The sequence below is a fragment of the Myxine glutinosa genome, chromosome 2, assembly GCF_964187855.1.
Source record: "Myxine glutinosa chromosome 2, kmMyxGlut1.1, whole genome shotgun sequence".
In the NCBI taxonomy this organism is placed as follows: domain Eukaryota; kingdom Metazoa; phylum Chordata; class Myxini; order Myxiniformes; family Myxinidae; genus Myxine; species Myxine glutinosa.
Genome location: NC_136262.1, coordinates 70,060,478 through 70,088,130, shown reverse-complemented (window position 1 = coordinate 70,088,130; position 27,653 = coordinate 70,060,478). Strand labels below are relative to the sequence as shown.

The following is a 27,653-nucleotide window of genomic DNA, read 5'->3' as shown; positions in this document are numbered from 1 at the left end:
TATCTACGATTACCAACACGTAGCGAAACGACATGCTTGGTTCCAATTCCGTAAAATCGAACTCGATATTTGCGAACGGCCCACTTGGCGGGGGCCGTCCCCCGTCATGTGCATGTCTCGACGGCGCCCCTCTATTGTGTTGCTGGCAGACCACGCACGATCGGCACACTTCGGATACAATCCGTGACAGTCCTGGTGCCGCCCAAGTGTAGTTTATCTGTCCCATCACCCCCCCTGGCACACATGACCATTTTGATGTGCCATGCGTGCCAGCCAAGGCAGTAAGGCCTGGGGTGCTATAGGTTTTTCGTGAAGGGTCCACATTTCCCCTGGCCCAGGGCGTATCGCCCCTCGTTTGAGCCAGTCCTCGTGTTCGGCCGTCGGCGCAGCGCTTTGCAAATTCATGATATCGTCCTTAGTTGGTGTGGTGGGTGGTCCCACAGTCGGTATGTCAGCAATCTGTGCGGATGTCGCCTTTGCTCGTGTCACCATCGGCATGTTGCGTTCTATCTGTTGGTTGGCGGCCTTTCCTGCCGCCTCGTCCGCCCTTGCATTGCCCCGGGCAACGTCGGTGTCCGTCCTTTGGTGGCCACGACATTTAATTACCGCGATAGCGCGGGGAAGTAAAATGCTTCGGAGGAGCCCTTCTACCAACGCGCCATTCTTTATCACTGAACCGGCAGATGTGAGAAAACCTCTCATCTTCCAGATGGCCCCTTTATCGTGGACTACGCCGTGAGCGTAGGCCGAATCTGTGTAAATGTTGACGGCAAGGCCTTCCGCCAAGCTGCACGCTCTGGTCAAGGCGCACAGCTCCGCCTGCTGTGCGGAAAATGTAGGTGGAAGACGCCCGCTTTCTACCGTCTCGCTATCTGAGCACACAGCGTACCCGGACAACAGGGACCCGTCCCATGCGTGCCTAGCTGATCCATCGACATAATATGTACAGTCGGGGTAGTCTAGAGGATTGTCCTTTAAATCTGATCGCACCGTGGAGACTAACTGCACAACGTCGGCGCACACATGGGGTTCGCCCTCCTCAGGGGTGGGCATCAGTGAGGCTGGGTTGAGTGTCGTGCAACGTTCGATCGTGATGTTGGCTGCAGTGATCAGTGCGGATTCGTATTGCATTAATCTAGTGTTAGACAAATGCTGTGTGCTTCGCTGTAACAACAGTGAAGTGACGCAATGCAGTACCCGTAGCGTTACTGGGTGTCTCATAACAATGTCTGCTGTTCTTTCTACTGCGTACCTGGCCGCTGCCACGGCTTGCAGGCACACCGGAAACCCTCGTTCGACCGGGTCTAACTTTTTACTAAAGTAGGCCACCGGCCGTTCCTTATCCCAATGGGTCTGTGTCAAAACTGACTGGGCGAAACCTCCCACGGCGTGAGTGTAAAGGGTAAATGGTTTCGCATAATCCGGGAGTCCTAATGACAGTGCCGTGACCAACGCCTTTTTCAGCCCTACGAAACCGCTTCAATTCATCCGTCCATACCAATTCGTCCGGGGCGTTTGATTTGGTCGCCTCGTACAGTGGCTTGGCCAGCAGCGCAAAATCAAGTATCCAGGTGTGGCAGTATCCCGTCATACCTAGGAAGCGCAGCATTTGCCGTTGCGAGCATGGGCGAGGCATCTCCATGATAGCGGTCACCCGTCCAGCATCCAATTCTCGTTTCCCATGCGAAATGGCGTGTCCCAAGTAAGTTACAACCTTCCGCACAAATTGAAGTTTTGGTCTGCCTACTTTGTGGCCTTTGGCCGCCAAGGCCTTTAATAGGGCCATGGAATCCTTTTCGCACACCTCCTTAGAAGGGGAGCAAATCAACAAATCGTCAATGTACTGCAACAACACTGACCCTCCCTTCAATTCCACATCCGCCAGGTCGCGATGCAGCGCCTGGGAAAACAGAGTGGGGCTATCTGAAAACCCCTGAGGTAGTACTGTCCAAGTATACTGTCGCCCCCTATGGGTGAAAGCGAACAAGTATTGTGACTCAGCCGCGATGGGCACACAGAAAAACGCAGAACAAAGGTCAATAACTGTGAAATATGTTGCGTACGGCGGAATTGACATCATAAGGGTCTCTCCATTCGGCACTAGTGGGTGTATGCCTTGTATCACCTTGTTCACCTCCCTTAAATCCTGTACAAACCTCCATTTGTCTTTCGTCGGCTTTTTCACTGGCAAAATTGGTGTATTACATGGGCTGTTAGTTTCCACGATAATTTTCTGCTCCACCAGGGATTGAATTACCGGTGCTATGCATACGTCGGCCTCGGGTCGTAGCTTATACTGTTTCACGTTTGGCAAGCGCATTTCCGGCTGCACTGATATCACTAAAGGTTCGGCGTCTCGCATTCGTCCAACCTCATCGTCGCTCTGAGGCCATAAATTGTCTGGCACCTCCGCCAGGAGGTAATCTGACTCACCCGGGTCCGTTAGCACTGCCCTCATGGCATAGGTGCCCTTAGGGGGCAACTCTGCCTCTTCGAACACTCCATCCCTCAGTTGTGTCTTAATGTCAATCGAGAACCCTTCATCGTTACTGAGCCGTCTCACAGTCCAGCGGCCCCTCTTGAACCAATAACGTTGTAAGGGAACTCCCTGTAATCGTCCACCATCCAACCTACACTTTCTGGTGGCCACCCCTTGGCAGTAGTGAGGGTAACATGGGCGGCCGCTCCTTCGGGGTATTGGGTCAACGCACGCTGACTCGCGGATAGGGTTACCTCGATACCTATCCCCTCACAGCCGATCCATATCCGTGATAAGTGTAGAGGCGTGCGTTCGCCCAGCTTTTCCTTAACCTTCTCTCGATAATCCTCGTCCTCGCCCTTTGCATCGTAATACGCCGTGCAATGGGGTGGATTATCCTTTAAATGTTTTATCGAAATTTGGTGCAGTTGTAGCCAATCTCGCAGGACTGGACTGTCCAAACACACATTATCTATGATATGCGTCCAAGTAGCCAGAGCCCCTTCGTCCAAGCGCCACCAATACGCGGTGGGGCCGGGACGAGACAATGCCATCATCAACGAGTCGTGTTTAGATTCCGCGACATCTACGAAAACTCCCTGTTCTGTACATGAAATTTGACAGCCCAATCGGCACAATAAGTCCCGTCCCAGCAAATTTGTTGGGGCGGTAGTGGTCATCAAGAAAGCATGTTTAGCCTCTAGCGGGCCGCATGTTACTCGCACTTCCTCCGAAATAGGAAGCGCTTGGGGTAACCCCGAAACGCCCATTATTTGAACGTTCCTCGCCGTGGGGCGCAAAGATGGCAATTGCCCCTCGTTAATTGTACTGCGGGTCGCGCCTGTATCGACAAGAAACTCTAGTTGTCGTCCGTCCACGTCCAGCGTCAAGGTCGGTTCCTCTGCCGGTGTCATGGTCAAAAGAGGACACTCCTTGGGCGACCCGCCGGCGTCCCGTCAATAGGCCCCTCTATTGTCCTGGGGCGGAAACCCCTTACGAGCACTTGGGCAATCACGTCTCCAGTGTCCCATTTGCTTGCAATAAAAGCACGGTTCCTGCGGAACCGGCGGTGCAGAGGGCATAGGTCGTCCCTCTACGGCACCCCTTCCGCCCAGCCGTCGGTCTGGCGGCCCCCACTGCACTGTGACTGGTTTACTTGTTGCCATTGCGGCGGACCCCGAGGCGGGGCCCAGGTCCCCCTCGGTCCATTCTGCATCCCACTATTTGGGGGTGGTCCAGGGGTTTGGAGAAGGGGTCTTGGTGGATACCAAATTTGGGGAGGGGGCCCTGGTACGGTCCAAGTTTGAGGGTTTTGAGGAGGAGGGGGAAGACGGGGTGGTATTGTCCATTGTTGTCTTATCTCGTCCATGTTAATTCGTCCATGGTCTTGGTCAGTACAACCATCGCAGTCGTTGCCTTCATGGTGGACCCACTCTCCGTTGGGGGATTGGCCCCTATAAAAAGGCCAACTCCCCCTCCCGAGGTCCTCATAACCCCGGACAGGCCCCCACTTCTGGCACTGATCGCGTATGTGGCTCTGACTCCGATCCCCCTTTTTATTTTGATTAAGTTGAGCCCGTTTCTCCTGGACATACATTTGCAATATTTCCTCCTTAACATCCTTCTTCTCCTCTAAGGAGGAGCCCGGGCATTGTTCCAGCTTGTCGCATAAATCGTTGGTGGTCATTCCCTTCCAGCCGAAAAGGACGGACTGTACCTGTTTCTTTAATGCCGGCCGAAGCCCCTCTATTAAATATTGGTTTACCAATGGGTTGGGTAGTTCTGTCATCAGCATCGGGCCCAGTCCTCCCCAGCGCGCGATGGCCCTTTCCAACCTTTCCCTGTAATCCCCAATTGATTCTCCTGCCTTTTGTTTTATGGCCCCGATCTTTCCCCAATCCGGACCTCCTGCTGGCAACAGCGCCTGCTCAATAGACTCTAGCAGCCGGACCTTTAGATCACCCCATTGCACTTGTGTTATCTGGGGGTTTGCACCCACCGCCCTTGGGTCTGCCATCGGCCACTGTGCTCTTTGCTTAGCCTTATCCCATACCTTGGGTGGGAGCACAGAAGTGCCCATATGGGTTATATCTCGAAAGTCACAATCGCCATGCTCGCATGTGATCCAAATCGCTATGGTCGGTGCTATCTGTCGTGGGTCCTCGATGAGCAAATGTTGAATCCTTTCCCGCATCACCGTTAAGGCGGATTCCTTCCATGGTACCCTTTCTCGAACCCCATGACCTGCTGCATCAACTCTGATAACTTGTAGGGGGCACAGCTTTTCCCCCTCTGTTAATCCAGGGCATTCCTTCAATGGGGGGTATAAACTAGACATTCCGGTGGTTCAGGGGGTGACGTTCCCATCATAGTCTACCAGCGAGGGGTATAACCTGTCCTGCCCCATTGGTGGCGGGAACCCTGCGATGTCGGTCCCGTTGTCTATCCCGTTAGCCCCGAGCTGTGCAAACGGATTTCCCTGGCTCGGATGGTTCTGGGGGGTAACGACCTTCGTGCCGTGGGGTATCGGCCCCTGGGGTAACTGGGGCGCGATGGTAGCGGGGTTGCAGGGAGGTGGTGGCGGGAGCGCAGAAAGGATAGGTGGCGCCTGAAACCCCGGGACAGGGCTTAGGTCTGGGGCTGGGGAGGGTAGATTGGTTACTACCTCCCCTACCGCGGGGTCTGGATTTTCAACGAGCGGCATCAGTTGCGCGTTGGCCTGCCTCTCTAATTCTTTAACCGCTTCATCCTGCATTTTATTCGCCTGTTTCCTCAGGCCCTTGAGTTTTGATACCTCACCGGCCAAGCTGGCCTGTATCGACCTTGCGTGTCGCTTCATCGCTTCTTCCTTCCACCAACCAAAGACTTTCCAATAGTCAGGCGGGAAGTGTTTCGTGTCCTGTTCTAACTTTTCTAATGCCCCATACAACGCGTCTAATTTTTCCAGCGCAAAAGACCCTCCTTCGGGCCACGGTTCACCTAGATCCTTAGTCAGTGCAACCCATGACTTCCCTGGTCTCGCAGCGTCATAGCCATACCTCCTAAACATGAAAAATGCTGGGGTATTTCTGAGAGGTTCACCTGCCTTTACAGTCTTATTACCCATCCTAAGCAAATTTAGTTTACCGACGTAGCCTTGTACCCGTGAGGTTCGCCCGCCTCGCGATGTACGGCCGTCTACCTAACTCTTGAGAGGCTCGTAGCCTTGTACCCGTGAGGTTCGCCCGCCTCGCGATGTACGGCCGTCTACCTACTCCTGAGAGGCTCGCCCGCCTACACAGCTGTCTAACCTATCCTTACTTTACTTTCCTGGCGTCCTACGCCCTTATAATACTTCTAACCTTACTTATAATTCCAATGTCTCCCGGGTAGTCCTCGGATTGGGACGCCGCCCTTATCCTTACCCTCACAACCCAGAGATCTATTACCCCTTACCCTCGGGCGCCCAATGTGGGGCACTTCCCCTTACGTAACGTTACCCTGACGAGTCCATAAACAGTCAGTTGCTCCGGGACCCAAACGGTCCGTATTTAAATTTAGGTTCGTGGATCAGGTTCGAGCAGGGAACGGAACAAACGGCATCCGAGCAAGAGAGTGGGTTACAATTTGGACTGACCCCCAGGCTATAAAGGAAAAAACAAAAGAAAACCACAGCTCACCTGACCCGGATCAATTGCCAGCTGGTCTCACCACTCACTTGCCTGGGACCGCGTCCCGGACTGCACAGACTGATCCCACCGCTGCCACCATTTGTCGGAATGAGACTTAGAACTTGGGACTCAGAGGACTCAGAGAAAGGAGCAACGGATATATTTATTAGAACTCGTTTACACAAGCTTGCGGAAAACACAATGTCGCTTGAAGCTCACGAAATGACCAACACTACAACAAGGTGCTCTGAAATAATTCGATTTAAACTTGCTATATATAAAGAATATAGGGTGTGGCTTTAGCTCACAAGATACAGAGAAAGAATGGGCTCATTGGTCCCCCCACCATTAGTCCCATCCTGTTGTTCAGTTAGTTAAAGGAAGTTCATCCAAGGTTACTCATGGGTTAGCTCAGATAAGGAGATGGTCAGCAATATGTGGCAACATGTTTACAACTTTCTGTATAGAGGCTTGGGTTGGGGAAGTACAAAGGGAGTGGACACTCATAAATGTGTCAGCCTACAGGATATTGGCAAAGTCTTGTGGGAGGCTGAGAGATAGCAGCTGCAACCAAGGCCAAAAAGGGGAACAAGGGATTATGCCAACACGGGGCAAGAGCTCACAAGCACAGAACTCCTTATTAGGGTATTACACATACCCAATGCACAAGAAAGGACTAAGTATTTTAAAAGAATACAGCAATCAGTCAAAACAAAACATATAATTGGTTATACTTGGTAATTGGTAGAGCAGCAAGAATTAACAAAGGGGGAGGGGAATAACAGCTCTCCATATATATATATATATATATATATATATATATATATATATATATATATATATATATATATATAACTGTAAGAAATAGTAGAAACTCCAAAGTACGAGCAGGGCGTCTCATTTGTATTGAATATATAATCGTTAGATTAAATAAGACGCGGACGTAGCTTCAGGACGTCGATCTTTAATTGTCGACAAGCTTTCGACCAACAAAGGTCTTCTTCTGAGTCTACAAAATCACAATCGATCACAAATCGATCACACACCACGATTCTGAAACGTGAGTCCTTTTGGATACACAAACTTCGGACAAAAGTCCCTCATGGCATAAATTTTGATGACTAAAGCATGTTCCCACATCAACCCAATCAAATTGTTAACCGTAACCCATTCATTCATTCATTCATTCATCATTCATTCATTCATTCACTCTACCTTTATATGTCATTTATATAAATATATAAATATATTATATGAATATAAATGGGATATGAATATATGCTTGTGTGTTTATGTATGTATATCTCTATATTTGTATATGCACGTGCACCCTAACAGAAGTGACCGTAACGCAAACGATCACTTCCGTTGAACTTGGGGCTGGTGAGTGAACTTTGGCGTGGCTCTTCCTTCTGTATGCATTTTCTACACACATCACACATCTCACACACATATCACCATACATACCTGACTGATATACATGCCTGCTGTTTTTGTAGACTCAGAGGAAGACCTTTGTTGGTCGAAAGCTTGTCGACAATTAAAGATCGACGTCCTGAAGCTACGTCCGCGTCTTATTTAATCTAACGATTATATATATATATATATATATATATATATATATATATATATATATATATATATATATATATATATATATATATATACTCATGCTGTATATACACGCATGCATATGACAAGCTTGCAGAACTAAAACATTTTTGTCCTTTGCATGTCCAAAACCTTGTCCTGGAATTTTGAAAATATATAATTATGTTATCCTGCTCCAAGGTGAGCCTTGTGTTGGCTTAGCGGTTTGGGTGCTGGCTTGGGAACCTAGGATCCTTGGTTCGAATCCCGGTCGATCGCTGAATTAACGCTAGGGGGGTTGACTCAGCCTGTCATCCTTCCAAGGTCGGCAAATTGAGTACCAGTTCACTGGTAATTCCCTGTGCGTCACAAGAGGCGACTAACAGGGTTGGCGTCAGAAAGGGCACCCGGGCATAAAACATTGCCTCAATAAAAGGAGACCACTGTGCCCAAAAAAGGCCAACCCCTGCTCAGCGGGGAAAATGGCCTCGAAAGGTGGCTTTTTTTTTATCCTGCTCCAAGGTACTTCCTTAGGCCAATTCCCACATTACATAATTCCACACCATCCCTAATTAGCAAGGCTAACATCAGAACTGCAAGAGAATGCTTTTTCGGGTTTACATGGCTGGCGTTATGTATTAATGAAATAATGTAACCGTGCCCATCGCTGTGTTGTAAGTGTGTCAATATTTAAAGTGTTCATCCTGACCAGTGCTTTCAATATATAATGCAGGGGAAATGGAGGGCAGCATTGGGACAATTGATCGTTCTCTTACCACCCGCCATGCCATCAGAGGAAAAGTCACCATTCCAGCTGATTCTCAGTCCCTCCGTACGTATACGCACCCCTTTGATCAATGAGTAAGGTACTCTTGTGGCAGACTTCATTGTCAAAGTTATAACTTCAAAAGAAATTTGGTACAGATAATGAGACAAAAGGCTGAGAGAAATGCAGCCAAGCTTAAGGTAAATAAAAATATGTACCCACTGAGACATTTTATTTTAACATCTGTGGAATAATCAAGTCTCACACTTTCATTGTGTTTTCTTTTGTCATGTGTGGTTGACAAACTATTGAGTTAAATTAAAAGTTATTCATATACTGTACAGTGAAATTCTGCAATCATTCGTGTGGATTATTTCTTTAAAGTTTTTAATCAATGAACAATTTCCAGAGTTCCCCTTAAAAAAAGAAAACGAATGTATCTGTCATGATCCCATTAGAAATGCCTATGTTTAGCACAACCCCACCCCCCACCCCCCCCCCCCCCCCCCACCTCTCAATCCTCCCTGCTTAGCAGGAGACGGGGTTTTGTGATCGCTTCTGTATGTATCTTGGTTTGTTATCTCCAAATGCGTGTTTCAGAATGTGGAATATATACAGGTGTGTGTGCGTGCGTGCGTGCGTGCGTGTGTGCGTGTGTGTGTGTGTGTCCAGGCCATAACATATTTTGGCATCAAATCTTCAACAAACTTTTGTTATGAGAATATGGAGAACACAAATCTATATAATATTCTCCATTGGTGATTCTGTCTGTATGTGCATCTGTCTGTGGGTGTGGCCTCCCCTGTTGAGGGAGTAGCTCCACCCATTCTGCAAGGGCCTTCAAAAACAAATCTCCACCATTTTGTTTCCTCGCATAGCTTTGAGGCCTCTTTTGTTAGGCCCGTGGTTTCCTACTCTCTCTCACAGTTTTATTTCAACTCTAATTCGATATCTCATTTCATTTTTCACAGTCGCTAACATGGTTTTAGACTCGGTTGCAAAAAAACGGGAAGAAAATTCGATGAAAGTTAATGCACAGATGGAAAATTGCCGAGATCGGCACTATATATCATACACCGCCCAAATAACACGGACGCGAAATTGCCAAGATATATTAAAAATTCGCGGCAAACTTTTCAATTTGATGACAGTCAGTTAGCGACTTTGTTTATGTTTGTTTAATTTAGACGTTTAATTTAGATCAAATGTAATTTAATTTAGATGATGAAATGTTTGGATTAAATGTTTAATTTAGACGTAGTCACAATAAAAAGTCAACAATGTGGAGAGAGGGGTGGAGTTTTGTTCACGTATCGCCACAGACGGGAAATTGCCGAGATATATTAAAAATTTGCGGCACGATCTATCATACCCCGCCCAAATAACACAGACGGGAAATTGCCGAGAGATATATTTCTTCATTCTTATTTTATAAGTTATCATCATCATTCATCATTATTCTACGGAAGTAAAGGTAATCCTGGTTAAACTTACATTCATTCCATCGATGGGGTTTGTATATGTCCCACTACTTGACATAAATTGAACATAATTTATTGTGAGGTGTGCATGTTTGTTGGGGAATCATGTTACATTAGATGAGAGGTGGGCCAATGTTTGTCCAACCTGATCATAAATAATTGAAGTGTACGGAAACTTTAAATAAGTTTATTTGAAATCTTTAATTTAAAAAATTTCATTTTATATCATGTATACAACATGCATTTTAAGCCCATTTTCCCTGCTAGAGCGGGGGTTAGCCTTGCGGTCCCCATGACAATCTTCTCCATTTTGCCCTATTTTCTGCATCTCTCCTTGTTAACCCCCTTGCCTGCATTTCTTCTTCCACCATCTTTAGCCAAGTCTTTCTCGGTCTTCCCCGTCTTCTACTTCCTTCTACATTAACTTCCATCACTCTTCTCAAGCAGTCACTTTCATCCTTCCTCAACACATGACCAAACCATCTCAACCCGTTCCTCTTCACAGCATCAATCACAGGCAATATTCCCATCATCTTTCGCAATTCATCATTTGTCTTCCTCTCTCTCAACGATACTCCGCACATCCATCGAACCGATCGATTTTATATCATGTATGCTGTAATGAAAATAGGCATTTTGGTTTTCGTCGGACAGAAGGGTGTATACACCGCCCATAAGACTTTTTTCCCCAAGGACTTTGCCATTTGTTGACATTCGTCACAATTAAATGTTGCAATTTTGTAAAACTGAATGTGCAGGTGCAGCTGCAGAATCTAAATGAAGATGTCCAAATGGCACACACGTCCATGCCCGTGGGTTCCCCACGGGTGCCCACTAGTCATCATACTAAAATATGCAATTTGGCGGATGTCTGTCTGTCTGTCTGATGATTTTTTGACTGCAATACATTCTGTCGTTACTTATCCAATCTCAACCAAACTTGACAGGAGGACAAAGGGTTACACAATGAAGTTTGTAGCGCAATCATTTGCCCCCCTCCCCAAGGGGGTTTTCTCCCCCGAGCGGGGTTTCCCCACCATTCCTGTCAATGGGGTTACGTGTTGAGGTGTATATCCATGCTAAGTTAGCTTTGTCATTGCGTTTTTCCAAGGCTGCTTTTAATAACAAAACTAATGATAATAGCATAATATTAATGTTATTGCAAAACAATATTAATAGCAATAATATCCCACCTCCCCCAGGGGTTTTTCCTCTTTTAACAAACTTCGAGTCAACATTTATAAATAGCTTATCATGGCGTTTTCGTGGGAGCAACAGCCTCTACCGGAAGTTAAAAATATTATAAACCACAAACACGTATGATTGCCTTTTTAAACAGTCGCTACCACTGTTTAACACAAAACTGAAATAAACTTGAAGGAATTCCGAAATCATTGAGGCATTATATGCTTATCGCATCAACACATTATATGCTTTTTTTTTCTTTTCTTTTTTTTGTATACTGAATCGAGGCTCGTGAAAGAGCTAACATTTATTTCACAAACAAATCAACCAGACAAACAAAATATACAAAAAGAGGGAGCGGAAGACAAGATGGGGAGAGAAGGGGATGAACCTAGATTTACTGTTAATCTATATATCCCACAGAGGATAATAGCATGACCCGTCCTGCTGCTTCCATGGGGAGTGTGTGTACTCGTAAATAAAATGTACAATTCTTTTTTAACTGTCTTTTTCGTCAAGTTTAGTTCGAGTACAAAGCGGACACAAAGCATTGCATTGTGAGATGCTTTCTAGCCTTTTCTATTTTATTTAATTTACATCTAATACTTGCACCGACGGAAGCATGCAAACCATGTGTTGTTATATTTCGTTTTATCTATGATTTTTTATTTCATCAGCATCCTATAAGTTTCCATTTTCATTTCATATCCATGTATTAAGCATTACTGTTTCAATCCATGCTGCTGATCCATGCCATGTTTTGTTTCCATGTCCTTCCTTCTCCATATTTCATTGTTGTTCATACCTCATTCCCAACAGTTGCACACTCGCGTGGTCATTTCCCAGCACAGAAGCCCCCAAATCACTACCCTACACTTCCCTCTTCCATGGCCCCTTCAAGGGCATTTCCACCATCTCGCACTAGCTCTCGTCTATCCAGATGTGGTGGTGGCCGGTACATGACGTGCCCATCACCCAGACATTGCAGTAAGGGTAGGTTGCACAGACAAGCACAGACAAGAGTCCTTAAGATCACTTGTAAAACGATTTGCTCTCATCTGAAGGTTTTTGAGAATGAGATTATGGTTTTGCCAAACCATTAAAACTGAATTTCAGACCTTATAAGAGAACCTTACAAGGCAGGTTGGTTAGCTATGCTGCTTTATGGGTCTTTCACTCATCAGCCACCGATAGTTATATTTGATTCATTGGCACTGCAGAGCATCTGACATATTCTGTAGAAATATTCATGTCTCTGTGAAGCCTCAAACGTTATTTCCCTAAGACATAATCTTATAGAAGAGATCTGCTGGTCTTCTGTTGTGGAGGTTTGTGTGGAAATATTGTCGATTCAATTTGGAGATATGACCCTCCACCCAACCTACATCTTTGATTCAATGTGCATTTCCTTCATGTTTCCCCGTGAATACAGATTCTGCACACACAGCAAATAACACCGAGGCAATGAGTTCAGGTAGTTCTCGAGAACCAGAAAGCTCTGGAACTGGAGGGTCTATCGACGAAGAGTCAAGCCGCCTTGTGGTGACGTCACTGGGAAGACCATCCCAACCTCTCAAGAGCTTTGCTGTACCCATTGTGTCTGCACACCCGGGACCAACTGGAGATAATTCCGTAGGAAGTTCGTCTCCAGCGCTCAGCCACACAGGTCAGTCAACAGAAATGCAATCATCGTCATCCTATTGCACTTAGATGTTGGGGTATTGGCTCAAGAACCTGTTATTATAAAGGATGTGGTAAGATTCTTTAAAATCTATACGATGTCCTCGTGATTGAAAATGGGACAACTGGATTGATTTCCTTTTGAAGGACTGTATGCTCCATAATGCAGCACCCCCAATTAATCGAAATCAAATCCAGAATGTATAAATGACAACATATTACCTGTATTACCTGATCGGATTAAGTTTAATGCAATGGATAGTGTTCAAAAATGTGCAACAGTTTGTGACGAAGCTGTATAAGATCTGGATTTTTCTGATGATGTAGTACTACTGTTGGTAGATATGATATAAATCTATACTGCATGGGTATTTGAGATGGAAGACATAACCCAAGATTTGGGTTGACAGTGAGAAAAAAAAGTGAAATAATACAGTATCTGTAAACTGACAAGAAGAACAAATGCCACACATAAAAATATGAAGACATAATTTCAAACCATTGGTAATAGTTTCCATAGCTTTTCCATTGTAACATTTGATGGAAAAATAACAAGACATAGCAATAGGAAAGCCAGGAGCTCCAACAGCCTCTGACACTCCAAAGTTATTTTTGTGGAAAAGAAGAGATATACAGGGATAGTTATAGAGGAGGACAATAGAGGACAAAAGATTAGTGAAAATAATTAATATAACAAAGCAGGATGAACAGTAGAAGACCAGTGGGTAGAGTAGGAACCATATGTAAGCAAACAGTGGAGGAGGTAATGGAAACTGGAATGTCTAAGGAAGAAGCACAACATTATAGAGTCCAAAATGAGAAAAAGTTGTTTCAGTTGAAAGATAAAGATATATGACAACAATCTGATGAACTATTTTCTTTTCTCAAAAGTTATTCTTTTTTGCAAGCAAAGCGCAGCACCTCGAAGCCTGCTGTATGCGGCAACAACTTTAGCTGCTTGTTGATTATGTTCGATTTATTTTCTCGATTTTTCTTGTTGCAATCTTACATTGAGGCCAAATTAGGTGTTAATTTCAGTTTCATTCTATTGCTATCTGTTCAATCCACACAACCGTATCATGGTGAATTGATGTGCAAGCAATGGCTTTTGATTTCACAGCACCTGAAGCAGCTGTGCCGTCACAGTACAATGAATGGGTTCAACCACCTCTAATCAATATGATAAAATATGATGGATTGTAATTGAACATATTAAATTATATTGTAAATCTTGCTTAGTGCAGTTGAATTGAAAGAGTGCGAGCAGAGTGTGCAAACGTAATCAATGATGATTAACCAGATAGGAGATCAAAGAGACACTATTTTCTGAGAAAGGTAAAGACATTTCTCATGGCTTCTCATTTAGGAATATCACCATGGGTTATACACCAAAAAAGGTGCTAATGAAGCAAGCTGGTCAGTCAAATGCTGGACTGATCCAGGTAACTTGTCTGTTTCAATTGAGCCAAATGACTACTCTAGTGAATCTTCGTTTGTATGCAGCACAAGGCTGCGGCGTAACTTCATTGGCTGAGGGTGCAAATGTGCTGCTGATGCAGTGCCCTCTCTTCGTTAGGGCAGGAAATTTGTAATTTGTTCATGGTACCGGCGATGGCTCGCCTACTCTTCGCGAAAGACACCATGGGGAGTATTGATGTCCACCAACGAATGCTGGCAGACGGGTTGCCCGTTTCACGTCCATCCGAGCGATTGCACGTACATTGATGAATCGCCCTGCCTGTGAAGCAATGGGATGACCGTTTTTAGCTGGGTCGGGATTCAAACCCAGGCTAGACAGCTTAGAGGCGAGTGTGTATACCTCAAGGCCAACCAGCTTTACGACGTGGCGGGCGGCATGCCTACATAAGGCCAATGTTCTCAATATCATTTTATTGCATCTAGAACCAAACCCAATACCGGCATTCCTCTATTTTCACCCATTCATTTTATGCATTTTCGGTTTAACGCCATGGAAAAAATAGGGAACACTTTTCGATTTATACCTGCGCTATTCAGTTTAACGCCATTTAACACCTTTAATATTTACTTTTAAATTCTTGGGAAAAACCACATTCATTTTACGCCTTTTCGTTTTACACCCTGCTTTCCAGGAACGCATCCTGCATGTAAATAGAGGAATACCTGCACCAGAAAAAACATTCATATGAAAAACGAAAATTAGGGATTAGTAAGAAAAAAATGTTGTTGCTTATTATATGTAAAGTATCTGTATATTGAACAATCAAAACATGTTGGTCAATCTTGGTACTATTACGTCTCATTCGTACAACTTTTTGAATATCGCACAAAACTACTGCTGATTATTTTACTCAGAGGAAATACAACTAATAAAGTAAATATGTCACGTCAAAGTAAGAAATAGTCAGAGAGCCTACTACACTCTATTTCAACCCATAGCATACAAAAGGTTTGACCCCCTAGAGTTGTTGGGGGTATCAAGCTGAGTAAAAAAAAGTATGTAAGATTGACCCCCCCTGCTGGAACTAGTCACCAGACCCCCCTAAAATGACCCCAATAATGGGTTATTTCAACCCATCTCATACATGGACCAAATTTGGTTACAATATAGTGTCATGTCAGGACATTACAAAAATGTCAAATCTAACAACTTACCCTGCTGGAAAGGTGATGTTAGACCCCCCGCAAAGTACCCCCCAAAATGGGTTATTTCAACCCATCTCATACATGGACCAAATTTGGTCACAATATAGTGTCATGTTAGGACATTACAAAAACATCAAATCTAACAACTTACCCTGCTGGAAAGGTGATGTTAGACCCCCTGCAAAGTGCCCCCCCCCTAAAAACGGGTTATTTCAACCCATCTCATACATGGACCAAATTTGGTTACAATATAGTGTCATGTCAGGACATTACACAAACATCAAATCTAACAACTTACCCTGCTGGGTAGGTGATGTTAGACCCCCCGCAATCTCCTATTGCATATACGAACCAAATTTGGTCACGATGTACAAATATAACAAATCTAACGTTACCCTTCTGGAAAAGGTGGGTGATGTTAGACCCTTCCTCAAAACAATCTACACACAAAATACATGATACTTCAAATATATAAACTCACCATCAGTCAATGAGGATTACTATTTATTATCACAAGACTCAAACATAAACGAAACATGACTTCCTGTCAGCAACAGAGCTCTTATTTTAGGGAAGACATCATGATTTATCGTTGTTTTAAAATTCATTTAAAACAATAAATGATACAGGAATAGGTCATTGGTGTGGTCATCAGCATCATCATCAGCGTGGTTTATTAAGTTTATTAAGGCTACACAGAGAGAAATGTTTACACAGCTTGTGTACAATTTTACACATTTCTGATGTTAAAATAGAACTCCAAAACTGTTATGTAAACATTTACATAGGACCTGATATGTAAAATTTTACTAATTAATTATGTTAAGTTTTACATAATTCATATGTAAAAAAAAATTACATATCTCTTATGTAAACTTTTTGCACAGTAATTATGTAAAAATAGAACTCCAAAACTATAATAAATAATATATTGTTTACTGAACTAATTATGTAATTCGCGATTCCCGGTGCACACGAAGCGGTGAGATGCTGTCATAAATATCTGCCAATGTTACCGTAGTGCAGTTCAATCTGAGGATCCTGACTTAACGACTGTGTGACATGAATCCTACTTGATTTTTGCTTTAATTATCATCGTGTCGGCAAATTTGAAATAATCACAGCATTCTAAATTTCAAACGGGCCAATGTGCATCATCAAATTCTTAAAATATAAGGGATGTAATTTTGTACCTTGTACATTCTTTTTTACTGTATCCATTGTGGTATCTCTGTCAGAGTCCATCTGTATCTGAAAATTAATATCACAAATCAAATAAAGTCAGCATACACTACAAGTGTTGGTTAATGAAATCAGCATACACACTACAAGTTACAACTACAAGTATAGAAGTTTGATTTAACTATTAATCTCCATTGTAAGAGGCTTCTGAGCTTTATTAGTTAATCTTTGTAATAAGATTAAACATTTTAAATTATCAAACCAATGCATTTCAAATAATGTTTGATTGTTAAACATTTTAATATCCTCTAATGTGGAACAAATATCAACTTTGTTATCATTATTAACCAAAAGAAGAGGGGAATGTCAAGAGGAAAACATAAATTCTTCAGATTAAGTTTCCATACTTACTATATGAAAGCATGTTGCTTAAAAACTGGAAAATCTAGAATATGCAGTTCCTCAAGGAGGGGCTCGTTCAGTATCTGTGAAAGTTAAATACAAAATGTATTTGCTATTTGACCATATAATGCTCATGAAATTTAGGATAGTATGCCTACAAGTCAATCATCTCTGATTGGTTTCATTCAGGCTTCTATTATTATATTATATTTGATCATGTCATGCTATTATAAGTGCATCAACAATATTTTATTGGTTGTCCTCTATTGGCTTCCGTAGTTTACAAAAAATATTACCAAGGAGGGCCTAGCAAGGTCATTTGCATACTTTTACTAAACTAGGGGCATTAAATGATGATGTATGTCAATGTACAGACATGTCTTAAGCTGTTAAGTTGTTACATTTGATAATTTGTAATATCCTGATGACATGATTGTGACCGAAGTTGGTTCATGTAAACGATGGCTTGAAACAGGGGTACTTTGGGGCCGTGGGGGGGGGGGGGGGTCTAACATCACCTACCCAGCAGGGTAAGTTGTTAGATTTGATGTTTTTGCAATGTCCTGACATGACACTATATTGTGACCAAATTTGGTCCATGTATGAGATGGGTTGAAATAACCCGTTTTTAGGGGGGGGCACTTTGCGGGGGGTCTAACATCACCTTTCCAGCAGGGTAAGTTGTTAGATTTGATGTTTTTGTAATGTCCTAACATGACACTATATTGTGACCAAATTTGGTCCATGTATGAGATGGGTTGAAATAACCCATTTTGGGGGGTACTTTGCAGGGGGTCTAACATCACCTTTCCAGCAGGGTAAGTTGTTAGATTTGACATTTTTGTAATGTCCTGACATGACACTATATTGTAACCAAATTTGGTCCATGTATGAGATGGGTTGAAATAACCCATTATTGGGGTCATTTTAGGGGGGTCTGGTGACTAGTTCCAGCAGGGGGGGTCAATCTTACATACTTTTTTTTACTCAGCTTGATACCCCCAACAACTCTAGGGGGTCAAACCTTTTGTATGCTATGGGTTGAAATAGAGTGTAGTAGGCTCTCTGACTAAAAACTCTTGTGCCAAAAATTGGTCAAAATTAACGTTCCAAAAATTGGTCAAAATTCACGTTCCAAAAATTGGTCAAAATTCACATTCCAAAAATTGGTCAAAATTCACTTTCCAAAACTTGGTCAAAATTCACGCTCCAAAACTTGGTCAAAAATTACGTTCCAAAAATTGGTCAAAATTCACTTTTCAAAACTCGGTCAAAATTCACTTTTCAAAACTCGGTCAAAATTCACGTTCCAAAACTCGGTCAAAACTCACGTTCCAAAACTCGGTCAAAATTCACGTTCCAAAACGTAGTCAAAATTCACGTTCCAAAACTTGGTCAAAATTCACGTTCCAAAAATTGTTCAAACTTCACTTTCCAAAACTCAGTCAAACTTCACTTTCCAAAACTTGGTCAAAATTCACGTTCCAAAACTTGGTCAAAATTCACTTTAGTCAAAATTCAATTCACAAAATTCACTTTCCAAAACTCGGTCAAAATTTACTTTCCAAAACTCGGTCAAAATTCAAGTTCCAAAACTCGGTCAAAATTCACGTTCCAAAAAATTGGTCAAAATTCACTTTCCAAAACTCGGTCAGAATTCACGTTCCAAAACTTGGTCAAAATTCACTTTCCAAAACTCGGTCAAAATATACTTTCCAAAACTCGGTCAAAATTCACGTTCCAAAAATTGGTCAAAATTCACTTTCTAAAACTCGGTCAGAATTCACGTTCCAAAACTTGGTCAAAATTCACTTTCCAAAACTCGGTCAAAATTTACGTTCCAAAAATTGGTCCAAATTCACTTTCCAAAACTTGGTCCAAATTCGCGTTCCAAAACTCATTGCAACAAATGAATAATTGGAGTATAATGCTTTTAACAAAGCTCAGTCATTATGATAGTACTGATAAATTTTTTGAAATGTGCCAAACGAATTCTCCTGGTCTGATGAGATGGTGTAGAGGTCACACTCTTACCTCTGAATTGTGAAGTGTTTGATTCCCGGCCCGATTTTAAACTCTCAGATTGGTGCTTTGCAGGCAGGCCGGTGTCACAAAGTGTTACGTCCATTTGATGGATGTTAAGCTGGGTATCCCCTATCCGGAAGAGTGGGGAGGTTATCTCTGGAACCCTGAGCAAATTGCAAAATCCTGCCATAACCAACTACTTTCGCATTTCAGGCCAGGCCAGCCAGTTCGTGAAAGACTACACCAATATAATATACCTCTTGTAGCCGATCCCATAAGAAGGTGGGATTAAATGGAGCCAAAATATATCCGCATGACTTTCATCCAAGTACATTTGTACACCCCTGTATTTTGTAACGAAATCCCATTACTGTGCTAACAATAAAAATTCCTTTGGCTTAGTGAATCTCACGGCAGGCCTTTGCAGATAATTATGTTATCATGATGACAGTTTTGGAGTTGCATGGTTGCTCGTGGTTTGAATGTGATAAATTTGTACAAAGTTCTTCGTTATGAGAGACTTTGAGATGATGAGGACAATGAGATATGTAGGGGTTTATTGTGATTCCAGCAAAGACTTGGTTATGAGAATGTCACAGTCGCACATTTGCACAATTGCAAATAGAACAAGAAAGAGCAATCAGAGATTGCAGACCCTTGCCAGGACGTGTTTATGGGGTGTATTTTGAGTCCTCGGGGGTCCTCTGGGTCTTTTAGGTCCTCAGGGCCTTGGGTCGTTTGGATCCATGGGGTCTTTTGGGGGCTCTGGGTCCTCTTGGTATTTTGGGTCTTTGGGCAGGATCTTTAAGGGTTTTTGGGGTCTTTTTGGTCGTTGAGGCTTTTTGTGGTCCTTTGGGTCTTTTGAGTCTTTGGGGCCTTTTGGATCTTTGAGGACTTCAAGGGTCTTTTGGATCCCATGGGTCTTTGGAGTGTTTTGAGTATTCGGGTTGTTTTGGGTCCTCTGTGTCTTTTGGGTCTTTGGGGGCTTTTGGGTCCTCTGGGTCTTTTTGGTATTTTGGGTCTTTGCGGTCTTTAATGGTCTTCGGTGTCTTTTGGGTCCTCTGGGTCTTTAGGATCTTTGGGGTGTTTTGGGCATTCGGGTTGTTTTTGGGTCCTTTGGACCTTTTGGGTCTTAAAGGGTTTTAGTGTTCTAAAAGGTCTTAAAGGGTCTTACAGTTTGAAAGGGGTCTGAAATTGTCTTCGGGTTATAGAGGGTCTAAAGGGTTTTTGGGTCTCAAAGGGTCTGAGGGTTCTAAAGGCTCTAAAGTGTTTTAGATGTCTTAATAGGTCGTAGGGGGTCCCAAGAGTTTTAAGGATCTTAGCGTCTTTGTGGTCTTAATGGGTCTCAGAGTTGTAAAGGTTTGAAAGTGTCTTAGGGGTCATAAAGGGTCTTTGGATTCTCAAGGGTCTAATATAATCAATACACATACTCACGTTTTGTGCGGACAAACAAACAAACAAATGGATCCAAATGCAATACCCTCTTGTCTGGCGAGGGGAACAAGAAAGAGCAATCAGAGATTGCAGACCCTCGTCAGGACTTTCTTTGTGTGGTGTATTTGGTGTGCCATATAAATGGAAGGGTATAGTAAATGAAAGGTCGTTGGTTGCAAATGAAAGGTATGAATGGTCTTGTTTTAAATGTGTAAAGGTCAAAGGTCTGAAAAGTTGTAAAGATCAAATGGTTGAAAAGTCTGAAAAGGTCTAAAGGGTCTTAAAAGGTCAAAGGGGTCTCAAGGGTGTAATTTAAGGTCTAAAGGGGTGATATTGTCTGAAGCAACATCTCTCAAAGGGTCTTATAATATCTGAAAAGGCTCTAAAATTCGAAGGGGTCTTCCGAGTATTAAAAGGTCTGAAATATGTGAAGGGCTAAAGCATGGGTTCCCAATCAGTGGGCCATGGCCCACTGGTGGGCCACAGCACGTTTTCCAGGTGGGCCACAGAGACTGCCCAATATTTGCCCAAATAATATCTTTTCACGCAAAGCCCTAAAACAAGAGTTCAATTCTGTGTGTATTGGTGGCGGCCAGTGGTAGCCACCCACGATTCCCTGCATATTTTTTTAGTCTTGTTTTTTTATATTTTTCCTTTTTTTTTTCAGAAAAATTTATGACTGACTTCCTCCACTCTTCGATTACTGACTTCCTCCACTCTAGGATTATTGACTTCCTCCACTCTAGGATTATTGACTTCCTCCACTCTAGGATTATTGACTTCCTCCACTCGAGGATTATTGACTCCCTCCACTCTTGGATTACTGACTTCCTCCACTCTTGGATTACTGACTTCCTCCACTCTTAGATTACTGACTTCCTCCACTCTTAGATTACTGACTTCCTCAGCTCTAGGATTATTGACTTCCTCAACTCTTGGATTACTGACTTCCTCCCCTCTTATATTACTGACTTCCTCCGCTCTTGGATTACTGACTTCCTCCACTCTCGGATTACTGACTTCCTCCACTCTCGGATTACTGACTTCCTCCACTCTAGGATTACTGACTTCTTCCACTCTTGGATTACTGACTTCCTCCACTCTTAGATTACTGACTTCCTCCACTCTAGGATTACTGACTTCCTCCACTCTAGGATTAATGACTTCCTCCACTCTAGGATTACTGACTTCCTCCACTCTAGGATTACTGACTTCCTCCACTCTAGGATTAATGACTTCCTCCACTCTAGGATTACTGACTTCCTCCACTCTTAGATTACTGACTTCCTCCACTCTTCGATTGCTGACTTCCTCCACTCTTCGATTACTGACTTCCTCCACTCTAGGATTACTGACGTCCTCCACTCTAGGATTACTGACTTCCTCCACTCTTGGATTACTGACTGCCTCCACTCTAGGTTACTGACTTCCTCCACTCTTGGATTACTGACTTCCTCCACTCTTGGATTACTGACTGCCCTCCACTCGATTACTGACTTCCTCCACTCTCGATTACTGACTTCCTCCACTCTCGGATGACTGACTTCCTCCACTCTTGGATTACTGACTTCCTCCACTCTAGGATTACTGACTTCCTCCACTCTAGGATTACTGACTTCCTCCACTCTTCGATTGCTGACTTCCTCCACTCTTCGATGACTGACTTCCTCCACTCTAGGATTACTCACTTCCTCCACTCTTAGATTACTGACTTCCTCCACTCTAGGAGTATTGACTTCCTCCACTCTTGGATTACTGACTTCCTCCACTCTTGGATTACTGACTTCCTCCACTCTTAGATTACTGACTTCCTCAGCTCTAGGATTATTGACTTCCTCAACTCTTGGATTACTGACTTCCTCCCCTCTTATATTACTGACTTCCTCTGCTCTTGGATTACTGACTTCCTCCACTCTAGGATTACTGACTTCCTCCACTCTAGGATTACTGACTTCCTCCACTCTCGCATTACTGACTTCCTCCACTCAAGGATTACTGACTTCTTCCACTCTTGGATTACTGACTTCCTCCACTCTTAGATTACTGACTTCCTCCACTCTAGGATTACTGACTTCCTCCACTCGAGGATTAATGACTTCCTCAACTCTTGGATTACTGACTTCCTCCCCTCTTATATTACTGACTTCCTCCGCTCTTGGATTACTGACTTCCTCCACTCTCGGATTACTGACTTCCTCCACTCTCAGATTACTGACTTCCTCCACTCTCGGATTAATGACTTCCTCCACTCTAGGATTACTGACTTCTTCCACTCTTGGATTACTGACTTCCTCCACTCTTAGATTACTGACTTCCTCCACTCTAGGATTACTGACTTCCTCCACTCTAGGATTAATGACTTCCTCCACTCTAGGATTACTGACTTCCTCCACCCTAGGATTACTGACTTCCTCCACTCTAGGATTACTGACTTCCTCCACTCTAGGATTACTGACTCCCTCCGCTCTAGGATTACTGACTTCCTCCACTCTTAGATTACTGACTTCCTCCACTCTTTGATGACTGACTTCCTCCACTCTAACTGACGTCCTCCACTCTAGGATTACTGACTTCCTCCACTCTTGGATTACTGACTGCCTCCGCTCTAGATTACTGACTTCCTCCACTCTTGGATTACTGACTTCCTCCACTCTTGGATTACTGACTGCCTCCACTCTAGGATTACTGACTTCCTCCACTCTTGGATTACTGACTGCCTCCGCTCTAGATTACTGACTTCCTCCACTCTTGGATTACTGACTTCCTCCACTCTTGGATGACTGACTTCCTCCACTCTTGGATGACTGACTTCCTCCACTCTTGGATGACTGACTTCCTCCACTCCTGGATTACTGACTTCCTCCACTCTTGGATTACTGACTTCCTCCACTCTAGGATTACTGACTTCCTCCACTCTAGGATTACTGACTTCCTCCACTCTTCGATTGCTGACTTCCTCCACTCTTCGATTACTGACTTCCTCCACTCTAGGATTACTGACTTCCTCCACTCTAGGATTACTGACTTCCTCCACTCTTGGATTGTTGACTTCCTCCACTCTAGGATTACTGACTTCCTCCACTCTTAGATGACTGACTTCCTCCACTCTTCGATTACTGACTTCCTCCACTCTAGGATTACTGACTTCCTCCACTCTTAGATTACTGACTTCCTCCACTCTTCGATGACTGACTTCCTCCACTCTTCAATTACTGACTTCCTCCACTCTAGCATTACTGACTTCCTCCACTCTTAGAATACTGAGTTCCTCCACTCTAGGAGTATTGACTTCCTCCACCCTTGGATTACTGACTTCCTCCGCTCTTGGATTACTGACTTCCTCCACTCTTGGATTACTGACTTCCTCCACTCTTAGATGACTGACTTCCACAGCTCTAGGATTATTGACTTCCTCAACTCTTTGATTACTGACTTCCTCCCCTCTTATATTACTGACTTCCTCCGCTCTTGGATTACTGACTTCCTCCACTCTAGGATTACTGACTTCCTCCACTCTCGGATTACTGACTTCCTCCACTCTAGGATGACTGACTTCTTCCACTCTTGGATTACTGACTTCCTCCACTCTTAGATTACTGACTTCCTCCACTCTAGGATGACTGACTTCCTCCACTCGAGGATTAATGACTTCCTCCACTCTAGGATTACTGACTTCCTCCACTGTAGGATTACTGACTTCCTCCACTCTAGGATTACTGACTTCCTCCACTCTAGGATTACTGACTTCCTCCACTCTTAGATGACTGACCTCCTCCACTCTTCGATTGCTGACTTCCTCCACTCTTAGATTACTGACTTCCTCCACTCTTCGATTACTGACTTCCTCCACTCTTGGATTACTGACTTCCTCCACTCTAGGATTACTGACTTCCTCCACTCTTAGATAACTGACTTCCACCACTCTAGGATTATTGACTTCCTCCACTCTCGGATTATTGACTTCCTCCACTCTTGGATTACTGACTTCCTCCACTCTTGGATTACTGACTTCCTCCACTCTTGGATTACTGACTTCCTCCACTCTCAGATTACTAACTTCCTCCACTCTTGGATTACTGACTTCCTCCACTCTCAGATTACTGACTTCCTCAACTCTTGGATTCCTGACTTCCTCCCCTCTTATATTACTGACTTCCTCCGCTCTTGGATTACTGACTTCCTCCACTCTAGGATTACTGACTTCCTCCACTCTCGGATTACTGACTTCCTCCACTCGAGGATTACTGACTTCTTCCACTCTTGGATTACTGACTTCCTCCACTCTTAGATTACTGACTTCCTCCACTCGAGGATTATTGACTTCCTCCACTCTAGGATTAATGACTTCCTCCACTCCAGGATTGCTGACTTCCTCCACTCCAGGATTGCTGACTTCCTCCACTCGAGGATTACTGACTTCCTCCACTCTAGGATTACTGACTTCCTCCACTGTAGGATTACTGACTTCCTCCACTCTTAGATTACTGACTTCCTCCACTCTAGGATTACTGACTTCCTCCACTCTAGGATTAATGACTTCCTCCACTCTAGGATTACTGACTTCCTCCACTCTAGGATTACTGACTTCCTCCACTCTAGGATTACAGACTTCCTCCACTCTAGGATTACTGACTTCCTCCACTCTAGGATTATTGACTTCCTCCACTCTTGGATTACTGACTTCCTCCACTCTTCGATTGCTGACTTCCTCCACTCTTCGATGACTGACGTCCTCCACTCTAGGATTACTGACTTCTTCCACTCTTGGATTACTGACCTCCTCCACTCTTGGATTGCTGACTTCCTCCACTCTAGGATTACTGACTTCCTCCACTCTTAGATTACTGACTTCCTCCACTCTTCGATTACTGACTTCCTCCACTCTAGGATTACTGACTTCCTCCACTCTTAGATTCCTGACTTCCTCCACTCTTCGATGACTGACTTCCTCCACTCTTCGATTACTGACTTCCTCCACTCTTAGATTACTGACTTCCTCCACTCTTCGATTACTGACTTCCTCCACTCTTGGATTACTGACTGCCTCCACTCTAGGTTACTGACTTCCTCCACTCTTGGATGACTTCCTGCACTCTTGGATTACTGACTTCCTCCACTCTTGGATTACTGACTTCCTCCACTCTTAGATTACTGACTTCCTTAGCTCTAGGATTATTGACTTCCTCAACTCTTGGATTACTGACTTCCTCCCCTCTTATATTACTGACTTCCTCCGCTCTTGCATTACTGACTTCCTCCACTCTAGGATTACTGACTTCCTCCACTCTCGGATTACTGACTTCCTCCACTCTAGGATTACAGACTTCTTCCACTCTTGGATTTCTAACTTCCTCCACTCTTAGATTACTGACTTCCTCCACTCTAGGATTACTGACTTCCTCCACTCGAGGATTAATGACTTCCTCCACTCTAGGATTACTGACTTCCTCCACTCTAGGATTACTGACTTCCTCCACTCTAAGATTACTGACTTCCTCCACTCGAGGATTAATGACTTCCTCCACTCTAGGATTACTGACTTCCTCCACTCTAGGATTACTGACTTCCTCCACTCTAGGATTATTGACTTCCTCCACTCTCGGATTATTGACTTCCTCCACTCCAGGATTATTGACTTCCTCCACTCTTCGATTACTGACTTCCTCCACTCTTGGATTACTGACTTCCTCCACTCTAGGATTACTGACTTCCTCCACTCTTAGATTACTGACTTCCACCACTCTAGGATTATTGACTTCCTCCACTCTAGGATTATTGACTTCCTCCACTCTTGGATTACTGACTTCCTCCACTCTTGGATTACTGACTTCCTCCACTCTTGGATTACTGACTTCCTCCACTCTTGGATTACTGACTTCCTCCACTCTCAGATTACTGACTTCCTCCACTCTTGGATTACTGACTTCCTCCACTCTCAGATAACTGACTTCCTCAACTCTTGGATGACTGACTTCCTCCCCTCTTATATTACTGACTTCCTCCGCTCTTGGATTACTGACTTCCTCCACTCAAGGATTACTGACTTCCTCCACTCTAGGAGTATTGACTTCCTCCACTCTAGGATTATTGACTTCCTCCACTCTTGGATTACTGACTTCCTCCACTCTTCGATTGCTGACTTCCTCCACTCTTAGATGACTGACTTCCTCCACTCTAGGATTACTGACTTCCTCCACTCTAGGATTACTGACTTCCTCCACTCTTCGATGACTGACTTCCTCCACTCTAGGATTACTGACTTCCTCCACTCTAGGATTACTGACTTCCTCCACTCTTGGATTGCTGACTTCCTTCACTCTAGGATTACTGACTTCCTCCACTCTCGGATTACTGACTTCCTCCACTCTTGGATTACTGACTTCCTCCACTCTTCGATTGCTGACCACCTCCACTCTTCGATGACTGACTTCCTCCACTCTAGGATTACTGACTTCCTCCACTCTAGGATTACTGACTTCCTCCACTCTTCGATTGCTGACTTCCTCCACTCTTCGATTGCTGACTTCCTCCACTCTTCGATGACTGACTTCCTCCACTCTAGGATTACTGACTTCCTCCACTCTTCGATGACTGACTTCCTCCACTCTAGGATTACTGACTTCCTCCACTCTTAGATTACTGACTTCCTCCACTCTAGGAGTATTGACTTCCTCCACTCTAGGATTATTGACTTCCTCCACTCTTGGATTACTGACTTCCTCCACTCTTCGATTGCTGACTTCCTCCACTCTTCGATGACTGACTTCCTCCACTCTAGGATTACTGACTTCCTCCACTCTAGGATTACTGACTTCCTCCACTCTTGGATTGCTGACTTCCTCCACTCTAGGATTACTGACTTCCTCCACTCTAGGATTACTGACTTCCTCCACTCTAGGATTACTGACTTCCTCCACTCTAGGAGTATTGACTTCCTCCACTCTAGGATTATTGACTTCCTCCACTCTTGGATTACTGACTTCCTCCACTCTTCGATTGCTGACTTCCTCCACTCTTCGATGACTGACTTCCTCCACTCTAGGATTACTGACTTCCTCCACTCTAGGATTACTGACTTCCTCCACTCTTGGATTGCTGACTTCCTCCACTCTCGGATTACTGACTTCCTCCACTCTTAGATTACTGACTTCCTC

General features: G+C 43.9%; 1 protein-coding gene across 1 annotated transcript in view; it reads left to right on the top strand.

Annotated features, from left to right (window-relative positions):
- Positions 1 to 27,653, top strand: part of NEO1 (neogenin 1) — a 389,738-nt gene that overhangs the window by 341,573 nt on the left and 20,512 nt on the right. The window contains exons 23-25 of the mRNA XM_078773416.1: positions 8,453 to 8,551; positions 11,971 to 12,144; positions 12,584 to 12,817. Coding sequence (XP_078629542.1) covers positions 8,453 to 8,551; positions 11,971 to 12,144; positions 12,584 to 12,817 — 507 coding nt within the window. The remainder of the gene's footprint in view (positions 1 to 8,452; positions 8,552 to 11,970; positions 12,145 to 12,583; positions 12,818 to 27,653) is intronic.